General features: G+C 45.4%; 1 protein-coding gene across 1 annotated transcript in view; it reads left to right on the top strand.

Annotated features, from left to right (window-relative positions):
• Positions 1-5122: 5122 nt before the first annotated feature.
• Positions 5123-20258, top strand: part of LOC309558399 (uncharacterized protein) — a gene marked incomplete at its 3' end in the record, with an annotated part of 34742 nt that continues 19606 nt past the window's right edge. Inside the window, exons 1-2 of the mRNA XM_082261473.1 lie at positions 5123-5453; positions 16433-16559. Coding sequence (XP_082117599.1) covers positions 5141-5453; positions 16433-16559 — 440 coding nt within the window. The 5' untranslated portion in view covers positions 5123-5140. The remainder of the gene's footprint in view (positions 5454-16432; positions 16560-20258) is intronic.

Here is a 20258-nt window from a genome sequence, read left to right as displayed (position 1 = left end):
AGTTGCATATCCTGAGCCAATGTCAGTAGGACACTAGCCAATACAAACACCTAGCAGTGGCCACATTAAGAACAACATGGAATAAATGTAGGTTATATTTACAATCGTTCTCTCGTTGTGGTGGCAACAGGCAGTGATAACAGAATACATTCTTAGAGGAATGAAACTGCTTATCAGCAGAGAAATGTTCTTTTATACTAGAGAACAATAAAAAGTACCTCAGCTGGTCACATACAGTAACTTGTTATCTCACTTTTGTTCATAGCTCTGTCATAGCTTCCATCAGTTCTTTGTTTGGAGGGATTGCCCATTATTTGTATGGTGGGGTCTCACCGGAATCTCTCACGCTCAGAGTAGAGTAATTTATTAGTCACAGAACAAGCTATGACATCACTTCCGGCTGGGCAATGGCTTCAGGTATGAGGTAACTTCAAGGCAGGTGGTGGTTGGTGCTTAGACAGTTACCAGGTATATGCTTCTGGCTATCAACCAAATGGTGTGAATGGTGTCAACATTTACTTAAGCACAGTGAGGACTATTTTGACCATTTAGATCGGAGTTCTTCAAACTATGGCCCTCCAGTTGTTCAGAAACTACAATTCCCATCATGCCTAGCCATGTCTGTAAATGCCTCATGGGACGTGTGTCAGGGTGCCAGGATACCAGACCACAGGAAGATGCAAGTAAAATGAAGCAACAAGCAAGAGAGAGGAGCAAAATCAAGAACAGCCTGGGTCAAGTTCGGAAGCGGCTAGTCATCCAAGCCGAGATACAGTCCAGGAACAGGTAGTCATCCAAGCCGAGATACAGTCCAGGAACAGGTAGTCATCCAAGCCGAGATAGAGTCCAGGAACAGGTAGTCATCCAAGCCAAGATACAGTCCAGGAACAGGTAGTCATCCAAGCCGAGATACAGTCCAGGAACAGGTAGTCATCCAAGCCGAGATACAGTCCAGGAACAGGTAGTCATCCAAGCCGAGATACAGTCCAGGAACAGGTAGTCATCCAAGCCGAGATAGAGTCCAGAAGCGGGTAGTCTGCCGAAGCCGGGTCGTCGTCTGATGCGGGATCGTCTGCCGATGCGGAATCCAGAGCCAGGAAGGTCGTCAGCCAAGCCAAGTCATTGCACAGAGAAACCACAGAGACCAGAGGTCTTCTAACAGTGATGCACCTTGGAGCACAAACGCAAGGGCGAGGTCTGAAAGCCATCAGGTGATATATATAGTCAGGTGTGCAACATCATCACTGAGCGACGGCCAGGCAGCAGACAAGTGATGATGCAAACAGAGTTTATAAGAGCCAGCAGTCTGCACATGTCCAAGATAGCTGCCATCAAGAAGGCAAGGTAACAGTGTTGCCAACAGCCCGTAGATTTATGGACAGCCCATTAAAACAGGGCACTTTTCTCCTGCCCGTAAATGCCCGTAGCAGGAGAAAAGTGGCAGTAAATCTACGGCGGCGGCGGCAAGGTCAGAACTGCGCATGCGCGGCACACAGTTCCGGAGATCCCCGAGTTATCGTTGGACGAGTGCAACGGCCCGCCTCTGCCTCCGCTCCTGCCCCTCCGCTGTCATTTACGTTTTCCCGCCGGCCGCAGCACAGGCAGGAAAAGAGAAGCGAGGTCACATGAGCAGCCCTCCCCCCCTCCTCCCCGATCGGCTCTGTGATGAAGCCGGGACTGGAGGAGACACACCTGGACCGAACCTCGTCCATCCCACACCGGACACAGCCTGACCTTCATCCGCTCACCAAAGGGGGCGATTGACGTGAGCTATGGAGGGGTCACCTACCTATCCGTGCGGGCTGAGCCGTGCTGGGCACCATGCTGGCCACTGACCGTCCAATCCATTCGCCGCAGGTCCTGGCATCACGAGGAGATGTTTCATGTAAGTGTAACTTGTACTGCCTTGGCTTGCCTTCCCTGACCCGCCACTTCCCTGCTTCTGAGTCTCTGACCCCGCCGGACACTGTCACTTCATGCCCTGCCTCACTGCCTATCACCTCACTGCCACTCCGGGACCCCAGGGGAGCTACCTATCTATCCACTCATTTATCTACAAGTACCTGTGTGATATGAGGCATGGCATGGAGGCATGGAGAAGGGCACAAGATTGTGGAGGGTTCAGCCTCAACAGGAGGGACAGTGTTCTAGCAGATAAATAGCAAAGGGGTGTGTCTGCGCCATAAGAGTGATGAATCAACATATGAAAAATTGATAGCAAGTGAAAAAAGCAGCTAACACAAAATCAACAGACAGTGATCAGTGGTACAATAATAATAAAAAAGTGTAGCGCTAAAAATAACATGGATAAATGTTACACTGATAAGAAATCATCATCTAAAGGGATGAAAGAAATGTCCAAGGGAATTATGGTGAATAAAGTCCCAAAAAAGATTATAGTAATGGTGAAAGTCCAAAAAAATATCAAGTGAAAATACTGTGAAAGCAATCCTTCCCGTGACACCCAAGGAATGTGTGGGATGGGGACACCTCGGTGCACAAGTAATAAGAGCAGCTTACCAGAACGCCATGGCTACTCAAATGAATGAGAGAGCCTCACCAAGCAAAGTGATGTTTTCACTTAAATTCAATGGATCCAAGGAAAAATGGATAGTACCATGGAACGCTCAATCCCTCTTAGTCACTCCGTGATGGTCAAATGAATGTTTGGAGGAAAGTAAACAAAGGACCATAGCGTAATCCCGTAAACACATATGTATAATTTTATTAAAAGACTACACACAATAGTACGGACATAAGCAGGCACATAGATATGACAGCTGAAGATCCGACCGCGGCATCCCGCGTGTATCCAATCAGCGTAGAAAACAGTACAAAAGCAGTAGGCTGGCTCAGTAAGGGGGCGTGTGGACGTTACGTCTGGAGTCGCCAACGTTTCGTCATCAAAAGACGTCGTCTGGGCGTTGGTACTGTTTTCTACTCTGATTGCATACACGCGGGACGCCGTGGTTGGATCTTCAGGTGTCATATCTATGTGCCTGCTTATGTCCGAACTATTGTGAGTAGTTTTTTTAATAAAATTATACATATGTGTTTACGGGATTACGCTATGGTCCTTTGTTTACTTTCCTCCATACATTCATTTGACCATCACGGAGTGACTAAGATGGATTGATCTTTCCATGGTACTATCCATTTTTCCTTGGATCCATTGAATTTAAGTGAAAACATCACTTTGCTTGGTGAGGCTCTCTCATTCATTTGAGTAGCCATGGCGTTCTGGTAAGCTGCTCTTATTACTTGTGCACCGAGGTGTCTCCATCCCACACATTCCTTGGGTGTCACGGGAAGGATTGCTTTCACAGTATTTTCACTTGATATTTTTTTTTGGACTTTCACCATTACTGTAATCTTTTTTGGGACTTTATTCACCATAATTCCCTTGGACATTTCTTTCATCCCTTTAGATCAGGGGTGGGGAACCTACGTCCCCAGGGCCGTATGCGGCCCTCAAAGTCATTTGGTCCGGCCCCCCGTGCAGCTGAGTCTGTGTCTCTCAGCTGATCTGTCAGAATGGCGCCAATGCTTCCTGTATAGTTCTATCAAATGCCACAGGAGGAGTGACCAATACAGGAAACATTGCCTTTTTCCTCCAGCGTGGCGCCGCTGCTAGCCGTACCAGCCAGAGCCAGCATTACCCACAGCAGAACCAGCAGTACCCACAGCAGTACCAGCCAGAGTCATCAGTACCCACAACAGTACCAGCCAGCAGTACCTACAGCGCAGTACCCACAGCAGTACCAGCCAGCAGTACCAGCCTGAGCCAGCTGTACTCTAGGCAGTACCTACAGCACCTACCAGCCTGAATCAGCAGTACCAGCCAGCAGTACCAACAGCATAGTACAAGCCAGCAGTACCAGCCTGAGCCAGCAGTACCCACAGCAGTACCAGCCAGCAGTTCTTTTCAAAACTTACCACCACAAAGAGTCGACTGCGCTCCAGACTGACCGACGCAAACCTGGAAAACCAGTTGCGAGTAGCAACATCATCAATACCAGCTAACATCACAAACCTCACCAAAGAGAAGCAGTTGCAGCCATAACATTAGGGGTGAGTTAATTAAAATGTTGACCAAATATAACAGGGACATTTTTAAGTTGATAAGTTTGTATGGCCCCCGAATGGTTTTATAAATACCCAAATGGCCCTTGGCAGAAAAAGGGTTCCCCACCCCTGCTTTAGATGATGACTTCTTATCAGTGTAACATTTATCCATGTTATTTTTAGCGCTACGCTTTTTTATTATTAGTTTTCTAGCAGGCCTGGAGCGGGGGTAGGGATTTGTGCTTTGGCACCAAAACCAGAGAACCATGAAGCCTCTCTTAAAGCCCCCTTGCCTATTAGCCCAGAAAATTGTCATTTTAAATCTGACCGATTCAGCTCCTAGTGAGGTTCCAAGTGACAATTTGACATCCTGCTTATGATGTGATTGTCCTGCTATTCCCTGAACAACACCAGTAAAGTTCAGTGAAGTTATTGATTGTTTGGACACTCCTTCCTTTTAATTTAAAGGCCTATGGGGGAGGATCAATGGGGAGGGGGAGATCAATGGGGCGGGGGGGGGAGATCATTGAGGAGGAGTAAGGCATGGAGAAGGGCACAAGATTGTGGAGGGTTCAGCCTCAACAGGAGGGACAGTGTTCTAGCAGGGCTGGGGCTGGGGTACGGATTTGTGCTTTGGCACCAAAACCAGAGAACCATGAAGCCTCTCTTAAAACCCCCTTGCCTATTAGCCCAGAATATTGTCATTTTAAATCTGACCGATTCAGCTCCTAGTGATTTCAGTGGGGTTCCAGTTTGACATCCTGCTCAAACCGAACCCAGAGCAGTTTGGGTGATCACAATTGAGGAGATCTGTGGCTGTGCCTTACGTGCAACTTTACCATTCAGGGCCAGTTCAAAACTTTTTGTGGTTTTAAGCCAGCAGCACCCATGTTATCCTTGGCATGTGTCCAATGGAAATTCCCATTACGTACATTGATTGTACATTGAGTACAACCTAAGTAAACATCTCTTACAGGAACTATTTCTAAATAATAAATCATCACTCTTTTACTTTCATTTTATCAAACATTGTTCCTTAATCTTCAGTAGAGAATTCGGATTAGAAAGCGACATCATGACTCCTGAGCAGAAGAAGGTTTTTGTAGAAAACTTCAGCCTAGATAATTGTAGATGGGGGAACCAGGGCTACAACCGGGTCCTCATTCAGCTCTTTGGATATACGGGTCATGGGAAGTCAGCTTTCATCAACTCCTGTAAGTACGTCCTCGAAGGAGACTTCAGGATTCATGCTAACCAGAGAGATGACTTTGGTGGATTTACAATGGTAAGAAGATCGTATAGACTGACCGATGGCATTGTCTTGGTGGATAATCGAGGGTTAGCTACAGCAGACTGGCATGAGCTCGGACTGATCTACGCCCAGCTGGGTAAGGGAGAAAATGTATTATCAGAAACAGTGCTATGACAATAGCGATAGTAGATGGGGGGTGGAAGGGGTCCAATTATGGAAATGTGTGCATGTGCAGATAACACAAATCCAGGACTGTATTACTAATGATTGCAGGTGACCCTTGACACTGACCCTAACCCTATACCCCCTGTCAGTGGCAAAGTGTGGGTTGCCAGCTCATGGGGCAAGGCAACTATGCCCTAACCCAGTGGTCCTCAACCCTGGTCCTCAGGGCCCACTAACAGGCCAGGTTTGCAAGATAACTGAAATACATCCCAGGTAATATAATTTGCTGCTCAGTGATTGCAGTACTCTAGCCTGAATCTCCCCAAGGTAATACTTAAAATCTGGCCTGTTAGTGTGCCCTGAGGACTGGAGTTGAGGACCACTGCCCTAACCCATGAACCATTAGAACTCCCTGAGTCCCTTCCACCAGTTCAGTGTGAAACCCCTTAACCCCCCCAAGCACAGGTATTGAGGACCAGACTTTTTTCAGTATTTTTTGCTAGAAAATTACTTAGAACCCCCAAACGTGATATATTTTTTAGAAGAGACCCTAGAGAATAAGTTGGCGGTTGTTGCAATTTTTAATGTCACACATTTTTTTGTACAGAGGTTTTTCAGATGTTTTTTTTTTGGAGAAAATATGCCTTAATGAATAAAATTAAAAAAAATATATATATATTTTTTTGGAAAAAATACACCTTAATGAATAAAAAAAAAAACAAAAAAAAAACATAAGATATACCCCAATTTTTTGTATAATATGAAACATGATGTTATGTTGGGTAAATAGATACCTAACATGTAATCTTTTAAAATTGCACATCCTTAGAATTACAGACGAGGTCTAGTGCTAAAAGTATTGCTCTTGCTCAGACGTTTGCACCACAAATGTGGGGTATCACTGCGAACACCGTTTACATATGTGGGCATGACCTACATATGTATTCACTAATGCGCGTGAGCACGTGGGCACTTTAAAACGTTTTTATTATTATTTATTTATTTTATTACATTTTTTTTTTTTAAATGTCACTGTCCCTTTAAAGAAAAAAAAAATTGATCACTGTTATCGTAAGGAATGTATACGTCCCTTGTGATAACAATACAGCATGACAGGTCATCTTTATGGAGAGATCTGGGGTCTGAAAAACCCCATATCTTTCCGCTACCCTTAAAAGCAAAAGATTAAAAAAAAAAAAAAAACGATTTTATTTTTTGCTTTAAGAGAAAAAATATATATATATATTTACATGGGAAATAAAAAAAAAAGTGGTGTTGTGACGTCGCTCCGGTCCTCCCCGGGCATAGAAATGAGTGGTGGCCATCTTGCCATTGCTTATCTCTATGGCAAGACATTGCCAGAGCCAGGTTGTTCCTGGGCTGAGCAATCGGTAACTTAAGCCCAGGAACCACCGGGAAGCAGCAGGAGGGGGCACTTCTCCCGCTGCTTCTTAAACTTATCCCCCGGTGATCACCAGATAAATAACAGAGGGGGAAAAGCCTAGAAATAAAAATGAATGCAGCCACTGCATCTAATGATCAGTAAGCTGCAATATATAATAGACGTCTTTTGATGACGAAACGCGTCGGCAGCACCAGACGCAACGTACACACGCCCCCCATGCGTGCCGGCCTCATCTCTAGTTTTGCTGTTGGGAACACGCGGTATGCCGCGATTGGACTCTTCCAGCCTATTTTCCTTGATGCGCCTGTTTATTCGCCTGTATTGTGAGTAGTTTTTTTAATAAATCCTCATTTTTAGTACATACAATATCACGCTATGGTCTTTATTATATATATTTTACACATGCCCGTAATCCATTGAATACATCTGATGTGGAGACTGGACCTTCCTGACTATTGCTCGTCCTCTGCGACTGGAGTCCATCTGTTTTACCTATATGCCTGGTGAGGTCATCTCATTATTTTGAGTGACCACGGCGCTTTGATAAGCTCCCTCCCATTACCTTCACTTTGTGGTGTCCCTTACTTGCACTTTCCCGCGGTGTCACAAGAAGAATGTATACTATGTAACACCTGGATAACACTTTTGTTTTGGAATCCCTAAATTCACTTGTTTTTGGGACTTGCCTATGCACAATTTTTTTTACTTCATACTTTGGACTCTTTATTGGTGGTCATTCACTATGATGTTTTATTTATCATTTATTTTTATTGATTAGCGCTATGTTATTATTGTACTTAATCTGCAATATATTAAATTTTTGGTTTTGGGTTTAATATCTCTTTGGGAAAATACTAATGTAATTATGTAAAATGCATTTAATGCTAGTATACTCAAATTTATTTACCACTTAAAGCGGAGTTCCACCCTAAAATTAAACTTACCTCCATCTTCTCGCTCCGGGTCACCTGAAAAACAAATGGATAATTGCAATTTTTTTTTTTTTTACTTACCTCATTTAGAAGATAATATACTTACCTTACTTCCTCTTCCTCCCCTCGGCGGGAACGGCGATTCGTCACTTCCTGGCTTTGCAATGATTCCTGGGAGCTGAACGTCATCGCTCCCAGGAATCAATGCGTCTGCACCGGCCCCGACGTCAGTTACGGTGCAAGCGCCGTCATACCTTGCTAAACAGCTTCTGGGCATGCTCAGAAGCTGTGCAGGGATGACGCTGCGGCACCGGAAGTGACGGCGGGGTCGGTGCAGTGCATCGTGGGACCGAAGAAAACGGAAGAGGACGCAGAAGAGGATCGCGCTGGCTTCAAGCTGCCCACACCTGAGATGGCAGCGCTGGACAATACATTTTCAAGGTAAGTATTTCTTCTAAAAGGTAAGTGCAACCCGGGACAGATCAGAGGCTAGCCATTGTGGAATGCACTAACCCTGACTGTCCCGGGGGGATTTTTATAAAAAAAAAAATTCCCAGGGTGAAACTCCGCTTTAAGGAACGGGCCTATTTCTGACACTTGTTGCTTACAAGTTGAAATCAGTATTTTTTTGCTAGAAAATTTACTTAGAACCCCCAAACATTTTATCTATCTATCTATCTATCTATCTATCTATCTATCTATCTATCTATCTATCTATCTATCTATCTATCTATCTATCTATCTATCTATCTATCTATCTATCTATCTATCTATCTATCTATCTATCTATATATACAGTGCCTTGCGAAAGTATTCGGCCCCCTTGAACTTTGCGACCTTTTGCCACATTTCAGGCTTCAAACATAAAGATATAAAACTGTAATTTTTTTGTGAAGAATCAACAACAAGTGGGACACAATCATGAAGTGGAACGAAATTTATTGGATATTTCAAACTTTTTTAACAAATAAAAAACTGAAAAATTGGGCGTGCAAAATTATTCAGCCCCCCTAAGTTAATACTTTGTAGCGCCACCTTTTGCTGCGATTACAGCTGTAAGTCGCTTGGGGTATGTCTCTATCAGTTTTGCACATCGAGAGACTGAAATGTTTGCCCATTCCTCCTTGCAAAACAGCTCGAGCTCAGTGAGGATGGATGGAGAGTGTTTGTGAACAGCAGTTTTCAGTTCTTTCCACAGATTCTCGATTGGATTCAGGTCTGGACTTTGACTTGGCCATTCTAACACCTGGATATGTTTATTTGTGAACCATTCCATTGTAGATTTTGCTTTATGTTTTGGATCATTGTCTTGTTGGAAGACAAATCTCTGTCCCAGTCTCAGGTCTTTTGCAGACTCCATCAGGTTTTCTTCCAGAATGGTCCTGTATTTGGCTCCATCCATCTTCTCATCAATTTTAACCATCTTCCCTGTCCCTGCTGAAGAAAAGCAGGCCCAAACCATGATGCTGCCACCACCATGTGTGACAGTGGGGATGGTGTGTTCAGGGTGATGAGCTGTGTTGCTTTTACACCAAACATAACGTTTTGCATTGTTGCCAAAAAGTTTGATTTTGGTTTCATCTGACCAGAGCACCTTCTTCCACATGTTTGGTGTCTCCCAGGTGGCTTGTGGCAAACTTTAAACAACACTTTTTATGGATATCTTTAAGAAATGTCTTTCTTCTTGCCACTCTTCCATAAAGGGCAGATTTGTGCAGTATACGACTGATTGTTGTCCTATGGACAGAGTCTCCCACCTCAGCTGTAGATCTCTGCAGTTCATCCAGAGTGATCATGGGCCTCTTGGCTGCATCTCTGATCAGTCTTCTCCTTGTATGAGCTGAAAGTTTAGAGGGACGGCCAGGTCTTCGTAGATTTGCATTGGTCTGATACTCCTTCCATTTCAATATTATCGCTTGCACAGTGCTCCTTGGGATGTTTAAAGCTTGGGAAATCTTTTTGTATCCAAATCCAGCTTTAAACTTCTCCACAACAGTATCTCGGACCTGCCTGGTGTGTTCCTTGTTCTTCATGATGCTCTCTGCGCTTTAAACAGACCTCTGAGACTATCACAGTGCAGGTGCATTTATACGGAGACTTGATAACACACAGGTGGATTCTATTTATCATCATTAGTCATTTAGGTCAACATTGGATCATTCAGAGATCCTCACTGAACTTCTGGAGAGAGTTTGCTGCACTGAAAGTAAAGGGGCTGAATAATTTTGCATGCCCAATTTTTCTGTTTTTTATTTGTTAAAAAAGTTTTAAATATCCAATAAATTTCGTTCCACTTCATGATTGTGTCCCACTTGTTGTTGATTCTTCACAAAAAATTACAGTTTTATATCTTTATGTTTGAAGCCTGAAATGTGGCAAAAGGTTGCAAAGTTTAAGGGGGCCGAATACTTTTGCAAGGGACTGTATATATATATATATATATATATATATATATATATATATATATATACATATATATATATATATACAGTATATATATATAAATATACTTACTAAATAAAAAAAAAAAACTAAACAGTAGCCAATTTTTTTGTATATTGTGAAAGATGATGTCACGTTGAGTGAAAGGATACCTAACATATTACGGTTTAAAACATGGAATGGTGACAAATTACGGTACTTAAAAATCTCCATAAGCGACGCTTTCAAAATTTTAACAGTTACCAATTTAGAGTTACAGAAAAGCTCTTGTGCTAGAATTATTGCTCTCGCTCTGACGATCGCGGTGATACCTCACATGCATGGTTTGAACACTGTTTACATTTGCGGGCGCGATTTACATATGCATTTTCTTTTTGTTCTTTTTTTTCTATTTATTTTATTTTTATTTCACTGCACTGAAAAATCTGATCACTTGTATTGCTGTCACAAGGAATGTACAGTATCTCACAATAGTAAGTACACCCCTCACATTTTTGTAATGTGACAACACTGAAGAAATGACACTTTGCTACAATGTAAAGTAGTGAGTGTACAGCTTGTATAACAGTGTAAATGTGTTGTCTCCTCAAAATAACTCAACACACAGCCATTAATGTCTAAACCGCTGGCAACAAAAGTGAGTACACCCCTAAGTGACAATGTCCAAATTGGGCGCAATTAGCCATTTTGTCTCCCTGGTGTCATGTGACTCGTTAGTGTTACAAGGTCTCAGATGTGAATGGGGAGCAGGTGTGTAAAATTTGGTGTTATCGCTCTCACTCCCTCATACTGATCACTGTAACTTCAACATGGCACCTCATGGCAAAGAACTCTCTGAGGATCTGAAAAAAAGAATTGTTGCTCTACATAAAGATGGCCTAGGCTATAAGAAGATTGCCAAACCCTGAAACTGAGCTGCAGCACAGTGGCCAAGACCATAAAGAAGTTGAGTGCACGTGCTCGGCGTCATATCTAGAGGTTGTCTTTTTGGAAATAAACGTATGAGTGCTGTCAGCATTGCTGCAGAGGTTGAAGGGGTGGGGGGGGGGGCAGCCTGTCTGTGCTCAGACCATACGCCGCACACTGCATCAAATTGGTCTGCATGGCTGTCATCCCAGAAGGAGCCTCTTCTAAAGATGATGCACAAGAAAGCTCCCAAACAGTATGCTGATTACTCAAACCATGTCCTGTGGTCTGATCAGACCAAGATAAACTTATTTGGTTCAGATGGTATCAAGCGTGTGTGGCGGCAACTAGGTGAGGAGTACAAAGACAAGTGTGTCTTGCCTACAGTCAAGCATGGTGGTGGAAGTGTCATGGTCTGAGGCTGCATGAGTGCTGCCGGCACTGGGGAGCTACAGTTCATTGAGGGAACCATGAATGCCAACATGTACTGTGACATACTGAAGCAGAGCATGATCCCCTCCCTTCAGAGACTGGGCCGCAGGGCAGTATTCCAACACAACGACCCCAAACACATCTCCAAGACCACCACTGCCTTACTAAAGAAGCTGAGGGTGAAGGTGATGGACTGGCCAAGCATGTCTCCAGACCTAAACCCTATTGAGCATCTTCGGGGCATCCTCAAGGGGAAGGTGAAGAAGAGCAAGGTCTCTAACATCCACCAGCTCTGTGATGTCATCATGGAGGAGTGGAAGAGGACTCCAGTGGCAACCTGTGAAGCTCTGGTGAACTCCATGCCCAAGAGGGTTAAGGCAGTGCTGGAAAATAATGGTGGCCACACAAAATATTCACACTTTGGGCCCAATTTGGACTTTTTTTGACATAGGGGTGCACTCACTTTTGTTGCCAGCGGTTTAGACATTAATGGCTGTGTGTTGAGTTATTTTGAGGGGACAGCAAATATACACTGTTATACAAGCTGTACACTCACTACTTTACATTGTAGCAAAGTGTCATTTCTTCAGTGTTGTCACATGAAAAGATAGAATAAAATAGTTAAAAAATGTGAGGGATGTACTAACTTTTGTGAGATACTGTATATATGATTTCTTCAGGGTTCTAACTTGGTACCCCCTTTTCTCTCTGTGCTAGCTGACACCCATCCACTGACTCTACACTGTGTCCCCTTCCTGGGCAGACCCCTGGGCAAGTTCTTCTGTACTCACGGACACTGTTTTTCCAGAATCACTATTGCCCTAACTCCTGCAGTCAGCTTCTCCTCGACCTCTGGGTTTAGCCTCCTTGCACTGGCTCACCAGGCCGACCGCCTGTGACCGTCACCACCTGTTGCAGAAGAGGAGGCAGCCACCACCCTTCTTCTGGGACCTGGCTTCCCGCCCAAAGACCCCCTGCCTCCTGTGCCCATGGCTTTTATATTCTGACCCAGAATGCACCACTTTCTGTGCCAACCCACTGGGACAGTTACAAAAGCCTTTTTATCATTGGCCAGGTTTCCCACAGCATCCAACGTACCTCGCCATTGGATCTGCTAAGGGACACTCCCCTGGGACCAGATGAATACACACTGAGCACATTGAGCAGGCCTCACTCCCGAATCACGCAGGGAGCACCAGGCGGGGGGGCGGTCCGCCCCGGGTGCCACACATTAGGGGGGTGTCAAGGAAGACCAGGGTGACACCCGGGGCCGGCCGCCAGACTGCTTCCGCCGCGGAGGAGGAGGAACTGTTTAAAGCAGAGGATGTGAGAGAGACTCACTGTCACTCCCGAGCCCTGAATACACAGCGATCGGCGGGCGCTGCTGGAGTTAATTGTGCTAGTTAATGAGAATGCAATTGGTTACTAGGACCGCCTATCAACCAATCACCTGCTCATTAACTAGCACAGTAACTTCTGCAGTTCCCGCCGAGGCGCCGACCGCTGTGTATTCAGGGCTCGGGAGTGACAGTGAGTCTCTCTCACATCCTCTGCTTTAAACAGTTCCTCCTCCTCCGCTCTCCTCCTAAAAAGGTAGGGAGGTAGGGAAGGAGGGAGGGGGGGGTTGTATTGTAAAGGGGTTCTTTGGAGGGGGGGGGTTGTATAAAGGGGTTCTTTGGAGGGGGGGTTGTATAAAGGGGTTCTTTGGAGGGGGGGGTTGTATTGTAAAGGGGTTATATTGGGGGGCTGTGTAATGTAAAGGGTTGTATGGGGGATGGGGCTGTGTAATGTAAAGGGTTCTATTGGGGGGCTGTGTAATGTAAAGGGTTGTATTGGGGAGCTGTGTAATGTAAAGGGTTCCATGGGGGGGTGGGAGCTGTGTAATGTAAAGGGTTCCATGGGGGGATGGGGGCTGTGTAATGTAAAGGGTTCCAATGGGGGGCTGTGTAATGTAAAGGGGTCCAGGGGTAAGGGGGCTGTGTAATGTAAAGGGGTCCAGGGGTACGGGGGCTGTGTAATGTAAAGGGGTCCAGGTGTAAGGGGGCTGTGTAATGTAAAGGGGTCCAGGGGTACGGGGGCTGTGTAATGTAAAGGGGTCCAGGGGTACTGGGGCTGTGTAATGTAAAGGGGTCCAGGGGTACGGGGCTGTGTAATGTAAAAGGGGGTCTCCATACATTTTACACGTGACACGTCAATGGGCAGTTCGTCGCCTGGGGGTGCCAGATATAGGATCCGCCCCGGGTGCCAAATGCTCTAGGTACGCCCCTGGGGAGCACATACATTTAGCCTGCTACTCTGCTGTTAAGCAGACAGAGCCAAAACTACTCAATCTACCTAGCACCTATCTAGGAGGGTGCTACATCTATTTATTCATTTATTTATTTATTGAGCTTCTGGTCATCCAGGACAGCTCTGAAATGAACCTTATATGTCTATCACAGCCTTCCTCAGGATGTAAAAATACACAGAGCTTCTTCTCAGCTATAAACTGGTTTGCTGAACCCCTGCCAAACCAAACCCAGGGCAGCTCAGGTCATCGCTATTTGGGACATGTGATGCAATGAGACGTGTAAATAACTTCCGTTCCAGGGTTTTACTGTGCTATTAAACTATACTGCAATTCAGCCAAATGTTTAAGTGATTGTAAAGTCTTCATAAATAAACACATTATACTTCCCTCCTCTGTGCAGTTGGTTTTGTACAGGGCAGCTCGGATCCTCCTCTTTTTGGGTCCATCGTTCCTGCTCCTGGCCCCTCCCTCCTATGAAGTGCCCCCACAACAAGCAGCTTACTAGGAGGGCACCCGAACCAAGCTGCAGCTTCATGTGTCCATTTAGACAAGGAACTGCCATTCTGCCCCGCCCCCCTCTCTCTCCTGATTGGCTTACTGGCTTTAATTGACAGCCGCAGGAGCCAATGGCGCCCGGGTATATCTCAGCCAATCAGGAAGGAGAGTCCCAGGACAGCCGTATGACTCGTCGACATCGTTGAACAGAGATGGGGCTCAGGTAAGTATGAGGGGGTGCTGAGGGCGGCTGCTGCGCACAGAAATCTTTTTATCTTAGCCACTTAAGCCCCGGAAGATTTTACCCCTTTCCTGACCAGGCCCTATTTTGCGATTTGGCACTGCGTGACTTTAACGGACAATTGCGCAGTCATGCGACGCTGTACCTAAACGAAATTTACGCCCTTTTTTCCCACAAACAGAGCTTTCTTTTGGTGGTATTTGATCACCTGCGCGATTTTTACTTTTTGCGCTATAAACAAAAAAAGAGCGTCAATTTTGCAAAAATAACAATATTTTTCACATTTTTTTATATATGAATTTCCCCCCCCCCCCAAAAAAAAATGTAAAAATCAATATTTTTTTAACATTTTAAGCTAATTTGTTTTCTGTTACATATGTTTGGTAAAAAAAATCGCAAAAAGCGTATTTTGAATGGTTTGCGCAAAAGTTATCGCGTTTACTAAATACGGGAAAGATTTATGTGATTTTTATTGTTTTTTTTACTAGTAATGGCGGCGATCTGCAATTTTTTGTGGGACTGTGACATTGCGGCGGACAGATCGGACCCCTAACTGACATTTTTGACACTTTTAGGGGTACCAGTGACATTACTACAGTAATCAGTGCTAAAAATATGCCCTGTTACTGTAAAAAGGACACTGTCAGGGAAGGGGTTAACTTTATTGGTGATTAAGGGGTTAAATGTGTCCCTAGGGGCATGATTCTTACTGTTAGGGGGCGTGGCTTGTGAATTAATTACAGAGACTTGTGATCCTATATAGCAGGATCACATTGCCTCTGTGATCACTTCAGGGAGAATGACAGACGGTTGTGTTTACATCAGCCGTCTGTCCTTCTCCCTCAGCTGTGGGAGATCGCGAGTCACACGCGCTGGCTCCCCAGGGAATGAGCGGGGGCGGGAGTGCGCCACCGGCAGTGCGTGCTCGCCCCCTAGAAACTCCCGAGCGAGCGACATAGTATTACGCCACTTTGCCCAGGAGCAGCCGCCTGCCGCAGTAAAACTGCGGTGGGTGGTCGTTAAGTGGTTAAAGCGATCGAAAAGGTATTCTTTTAAAATAACAAAAATGTTATACTTACCTGCACTATGTAATGGTTTACACATAGCCGCCCTAAAACTCCTCTGCTAGGGTCCCCCACCAGCACTATAGGTTCCTCCCCCTCTTGAATGCCCCTAAAGCTTTGCTATGTTAAGGATGCACCCATGTGTTTCCACTGACACACACGGCACTGCTTAGCCCCACAACCCCCCCCTCTCTTCTCACAGGCTGTGATTGACACCAATAGCTCCTGCTGCTGCCTCCGCAGATCAATATAAGGCTGAGGCAGGGCTTTCTTTCATGGGGAACGTGGGAGAATGCAGGTCCAGCACCTCCAGTACTGAATGTTGGTAATGACAAGAAGTGCTGAGGTGTGCTGGACGGTCTATGGATTCTGGCTGCTGGGGGATCTACTGTTGCTGGGGAGGTCTCTTGTGGCTGGCGGGGGATCTATTATCATGGTAGGTCTTATGTTGTTGGGGGTCTACTGTGTCGGAAGGGGTCTAATGTTGAGGTAGAGGTCTATGGATGTCTGCTGGAGGGTCTATTGATGCTGGCTGCTAGAAGGTGTATTGTTGCTTGGGGGGGATCTATTGTTGCTGGGAGGGGTAAGGTCTGTTGTTGCTGGCTACAAGGGATCTACAGTATTTTATTGCTTTTCTTTTTAGCATGAACAAATTCCATACACACTATGTAGCACCACAAAATGATACCAATGCCAACATTTGGTATAAATTCTCTGCACTGACCTTGTGACTTGTCTTCTAGGAAATTTGTTGCCTCTGAACCAGTGGATCAACTGGCCGCAAAATTACAACGAAATAATGAACTGGATAGTTGACAATGACATGAATCCAAACAACGCAGATCTCATTGTCCCCGTTTTCGTATACAGGTAAGAAATTAACCTTCACCTTTATTGGATGAGCCGCAAGAAAAAATGAAGCCAAGCCAGGGGCGTAACTACAGGGGTTGTAGGGGTTGCAATTGCAACCGGGCCCCATGCTCCAGGGGGCCTGTGCGGCTCCCCTGTACACCTGGATAGGAGGGGGGCAGGGGCAGCATGTAGAGAAATCACCGTCCTCCTTCTTCCTCCTGTACCTGCAGGAGGAAAATGGAGGAGATTGGTTCCTCTGTATGCTGCCCCCGCCACTCCTCCTATCCAGTTCACTTGTGTTCTGCTGTCTCTGTGCCCCTGTGTGCTCCCCTGGTCCCCCCCCCCTACTGTGCTGCCCCCCACTGTGCCACTGTGCTCCCTTCCCTCTCCTGCCGGCTGCTGCAGGGGATGTGTCACAATAGAGAACCAGAAAGGGGTCGGTAAATATGTAATTTACCAGCTCCTTCCTTTTCCGAATGGACAGAGTCATAGTCAGTGACATTGTAAAAAAATAAAATAAAATGATAAAAAAATAATACAATTAAAATACCAAAAAATAAAAACTACTGACACCAGTGGGAGAACTTCCAGGATGGCAAAGGTCACACTTGTAACTGTGGGCAGTGGGTCACACTTGTAACTTGTAGCAGTGGGCCCCCTTCCTGCCCCAAGATGGCAGGAAGGGGGCCCACTGCAGAACTTGTGAAAGGGTCCCGTTGCGGGACCGTAATAAAGGAGAGTAAAGGACCCCAGGATCAATGGGAAGAGCCCCAGGCCTAAAAGGAAGGGCCCAAGCCAGGGGTCCGGGGGGCCCTTTATGGTTTCTTGCACCGGGGCCCTGAAGGTTCTAGTTATGCCTCTGAGCCAAGCTGCCAATCGGCTGAGAAAAGTGCTCAATAGCTTATATTTTTATCCAGCTAATATAAATGAAGATTTATTAGGTCTTCAGAGAAATCTACAATTAACCACTTGCCTAATGCGCACAGTATATTTACTGCGGCAGTCAGCCCCGGCCAGGCAGAGTGACGTAGGTCTACATCGCTCGCCTGTCACTCCTTCTAGAGCCAATAGGGGCTCGTTCACGGAGGAGTGCGGGAGTGTGACTGGCGGACCCGATGTCCGCCGGTCACACTACGATCGCCGGTACAGCGGGAGAAAGACAGAGCAGCTTATGTAAACAAGCCGCCTGTCAGTTCTCCCTGTGTAAAAATGAAGATCAGAAGGTTCTACTATGTAGAACCGTTGATCTTTTTTTTTACACCAATAGGAATGTCCCACTACAGTTAGAAGCACGCCCCTAGGACACACTTAACCCCTCCCTGTCCAATAAAGTTAACCCCTTCCCTGCCAGTGTCATTTTTGCAGTAACAGTGCATATATATAGCACTGATTACTGTAGTAATGTCACTGGTACCCCCAAAAGTGTCAAAAATGTCAATCAAGGGTCCGATCTGTCCGCCGCAATGTCGCAGTACCGCAAAAAAAATCGCAGATCGCCGCCATTACTCGTTAAAAAAAAAAACACCAAAAATGACAAAAATCTTTCCCTTTGTTAGTAAATGCGATAACTTTTGCGCAAACCAATCAAAATACGCTTTTTGCGATTTTTTTTTTACCAAACATAGGTAGCAGAAAACAAATTGGCCGAAAATGTTAAAAAATTTTGATTTTTACATTTTTTTGGGGGGGAATTTCATATAAAAAAAAAAGTGAAAAATATTGTTATTTTTGCAAAAATTACGCTCTTTTTTGTTTATAGCGCGTGATCAAAAAATCGCACAGGTGATCAAATACCACCAAAAGAAAGCTCTGTTTGTGGGAAAAAAAGGACGTGAAATTCGTTTAGGTACAGCGTCGCACGACCGCGCAATTGTCCGTTAAAGTCACGCAGTAAAAAATCGCAAAAAACCCCCTGGTCTTTTAGCAGGAAAATCCTCCGGTGGTAAAGTGGTTAAAGAATCACAGCCTGAATTATGTGAATCCCAACAGATTATTATTATTATACAGGATTTATATAGCGCCAACATTTTGCGCAGCGCTTTACAATGTGGGTGAAGACAATACAGTTACAGTACAGTTCAATACAGGAGGAATCAGAGGGCCCTGATCGTTAGAGCTTACAATCTAGAAGGGAGGATCTAGTGAAACAAAAGGCAGTAACCAAGGGGGAAGGCAAATGGATGAAATGGAGGTACATTTGTTAGGTGTTGGTAGGATAAGCTTCTCTGAAAAGGAGGGTTTTCAGAGATCGCCTAAAAGCTAATAGAGTGGGAGATAATCGGACAGATAAGGGTAAGGAGTTCCATAGGATTGGAGAGGCTCTGGTAAAGTCCTGGAGGCGAGCATGGGAGGAGGTGACGAGGGGGGTAGAGAGCAGGAGGTTTTGAGAGGAATGAAGAGAGCTATTGGGTTGGTATTTTGAGACTAGGCTAGTGATGTAACTGGGGGGCTAAGCTGTGGATGGCTTTGTAAGATGTTGTTAGTATTTTGAATTGAATTCGTTGGGTGAGCGGAAGCCAGTGGAGGGCTTTACAGAGAGGAGCGGCGGACACTGAGCGATTGGTAAGGTGGATGAGTCTGGTGGCAGCATTCATGATGGATTGAAGGGGGGAGGAGCCTATGTAGAGGTAAGCCAATGAGAAGGGAATTGCAGTAGTCGAGGCGCGAGATGACCAGGGAGTGAACTAGGAGCTTTGTTGTGTCTTTGGTTAGAAAGGGGCGTATTTTGGAGATTTTGGCGGAGGCTGAGGCGGCAAGATTTGGACAGTGATTGGATGTAGGGCTTGAAGGAAAGTTCAAGATTCCAGGACAACACCTAGGACCTTGGCCTGCGGGGATGGGCTGATAGTAATGCCATCAATGTTGACAGAGAGATCAGGGGAAGGGGCACGTGGTGGAGGAAACATTATAAGCTCGGTTTTGGAGGGATTGAGTTTGAGGAAGTGATGAGACATCCAGACCGATATATCTGATAGTAAATTAGTGATACGTGAGGAGACTGAGGGAGAGAGCTGAGGGGTCGATAAATAGATTTTCGGTATCGTCAGCGTAGAGATGGTATTGGAAGCCGTGGGAGAACCTACAGTTTCACATAAAAATATTCAGACCAATCACAAATGATTGCAAATTTTCCTAATCCAATCCTCCGCCGATCAATGAAAGATGAACAAAGTCACCAAACATGACTGGAGATGAAAGACAAAACCAGAAAAAATTCCCATCTCAACTCACCAACCAGTCTGCTAACCAACAGAATTAACCTGTTCAACAGTATGCGTTAAACACAGGGGTTTTGTTAGCACACATTTGCAAACACATGCGTAAGCTGCAAGGCCCCTTCATGACACCCTGTATTACCTGCAGTCCTAACCCTTTTAAATGTATGAGAGTCTCCACAGTGGAAGCACAGACATTCTAATGGACATTATCTGTCCAGAGTGCCTCTGCACCTTTAGGGCAGGAGGGCCTGGAGGGAGCCCAAACCTCCCTAAAGGTGCAGAGGCACCCTGGACACCCAGCACATAGCACAATGTCAGCAAAGGTGTTCAGTGGGCCCCCTCACCAATATTTGCACCAGTAACAAAGAGATGGCCCCTGCCCCCATCTATAACTGGCCTTCACAGCAAGGAGCACACGGACGGGGAAATGCATGAAAGACATAACCAGAGAAAATTCTCAGCTCAACTCACCAACCAGTCTACTTACCAATCAAATTAA

The sequence above is a fragment of the Pelophylax lessonae genome (genome assembly GCF_965119305.1).
Source record: "Pelophylax lessonae genome assembly, chromosome: 6".
NCBI classification, from domain to species: Eukaryota; Metazoa; Chordata; class Amphibia; order Anura; family Ranidae; genus Pelophylax; species Pelophylax lessonae.
The sequence above is the reverse complement of the archived record's forward strand: the minus strand, read 5'-3'. Positions and strand labels throughout refer to the sequence as shown.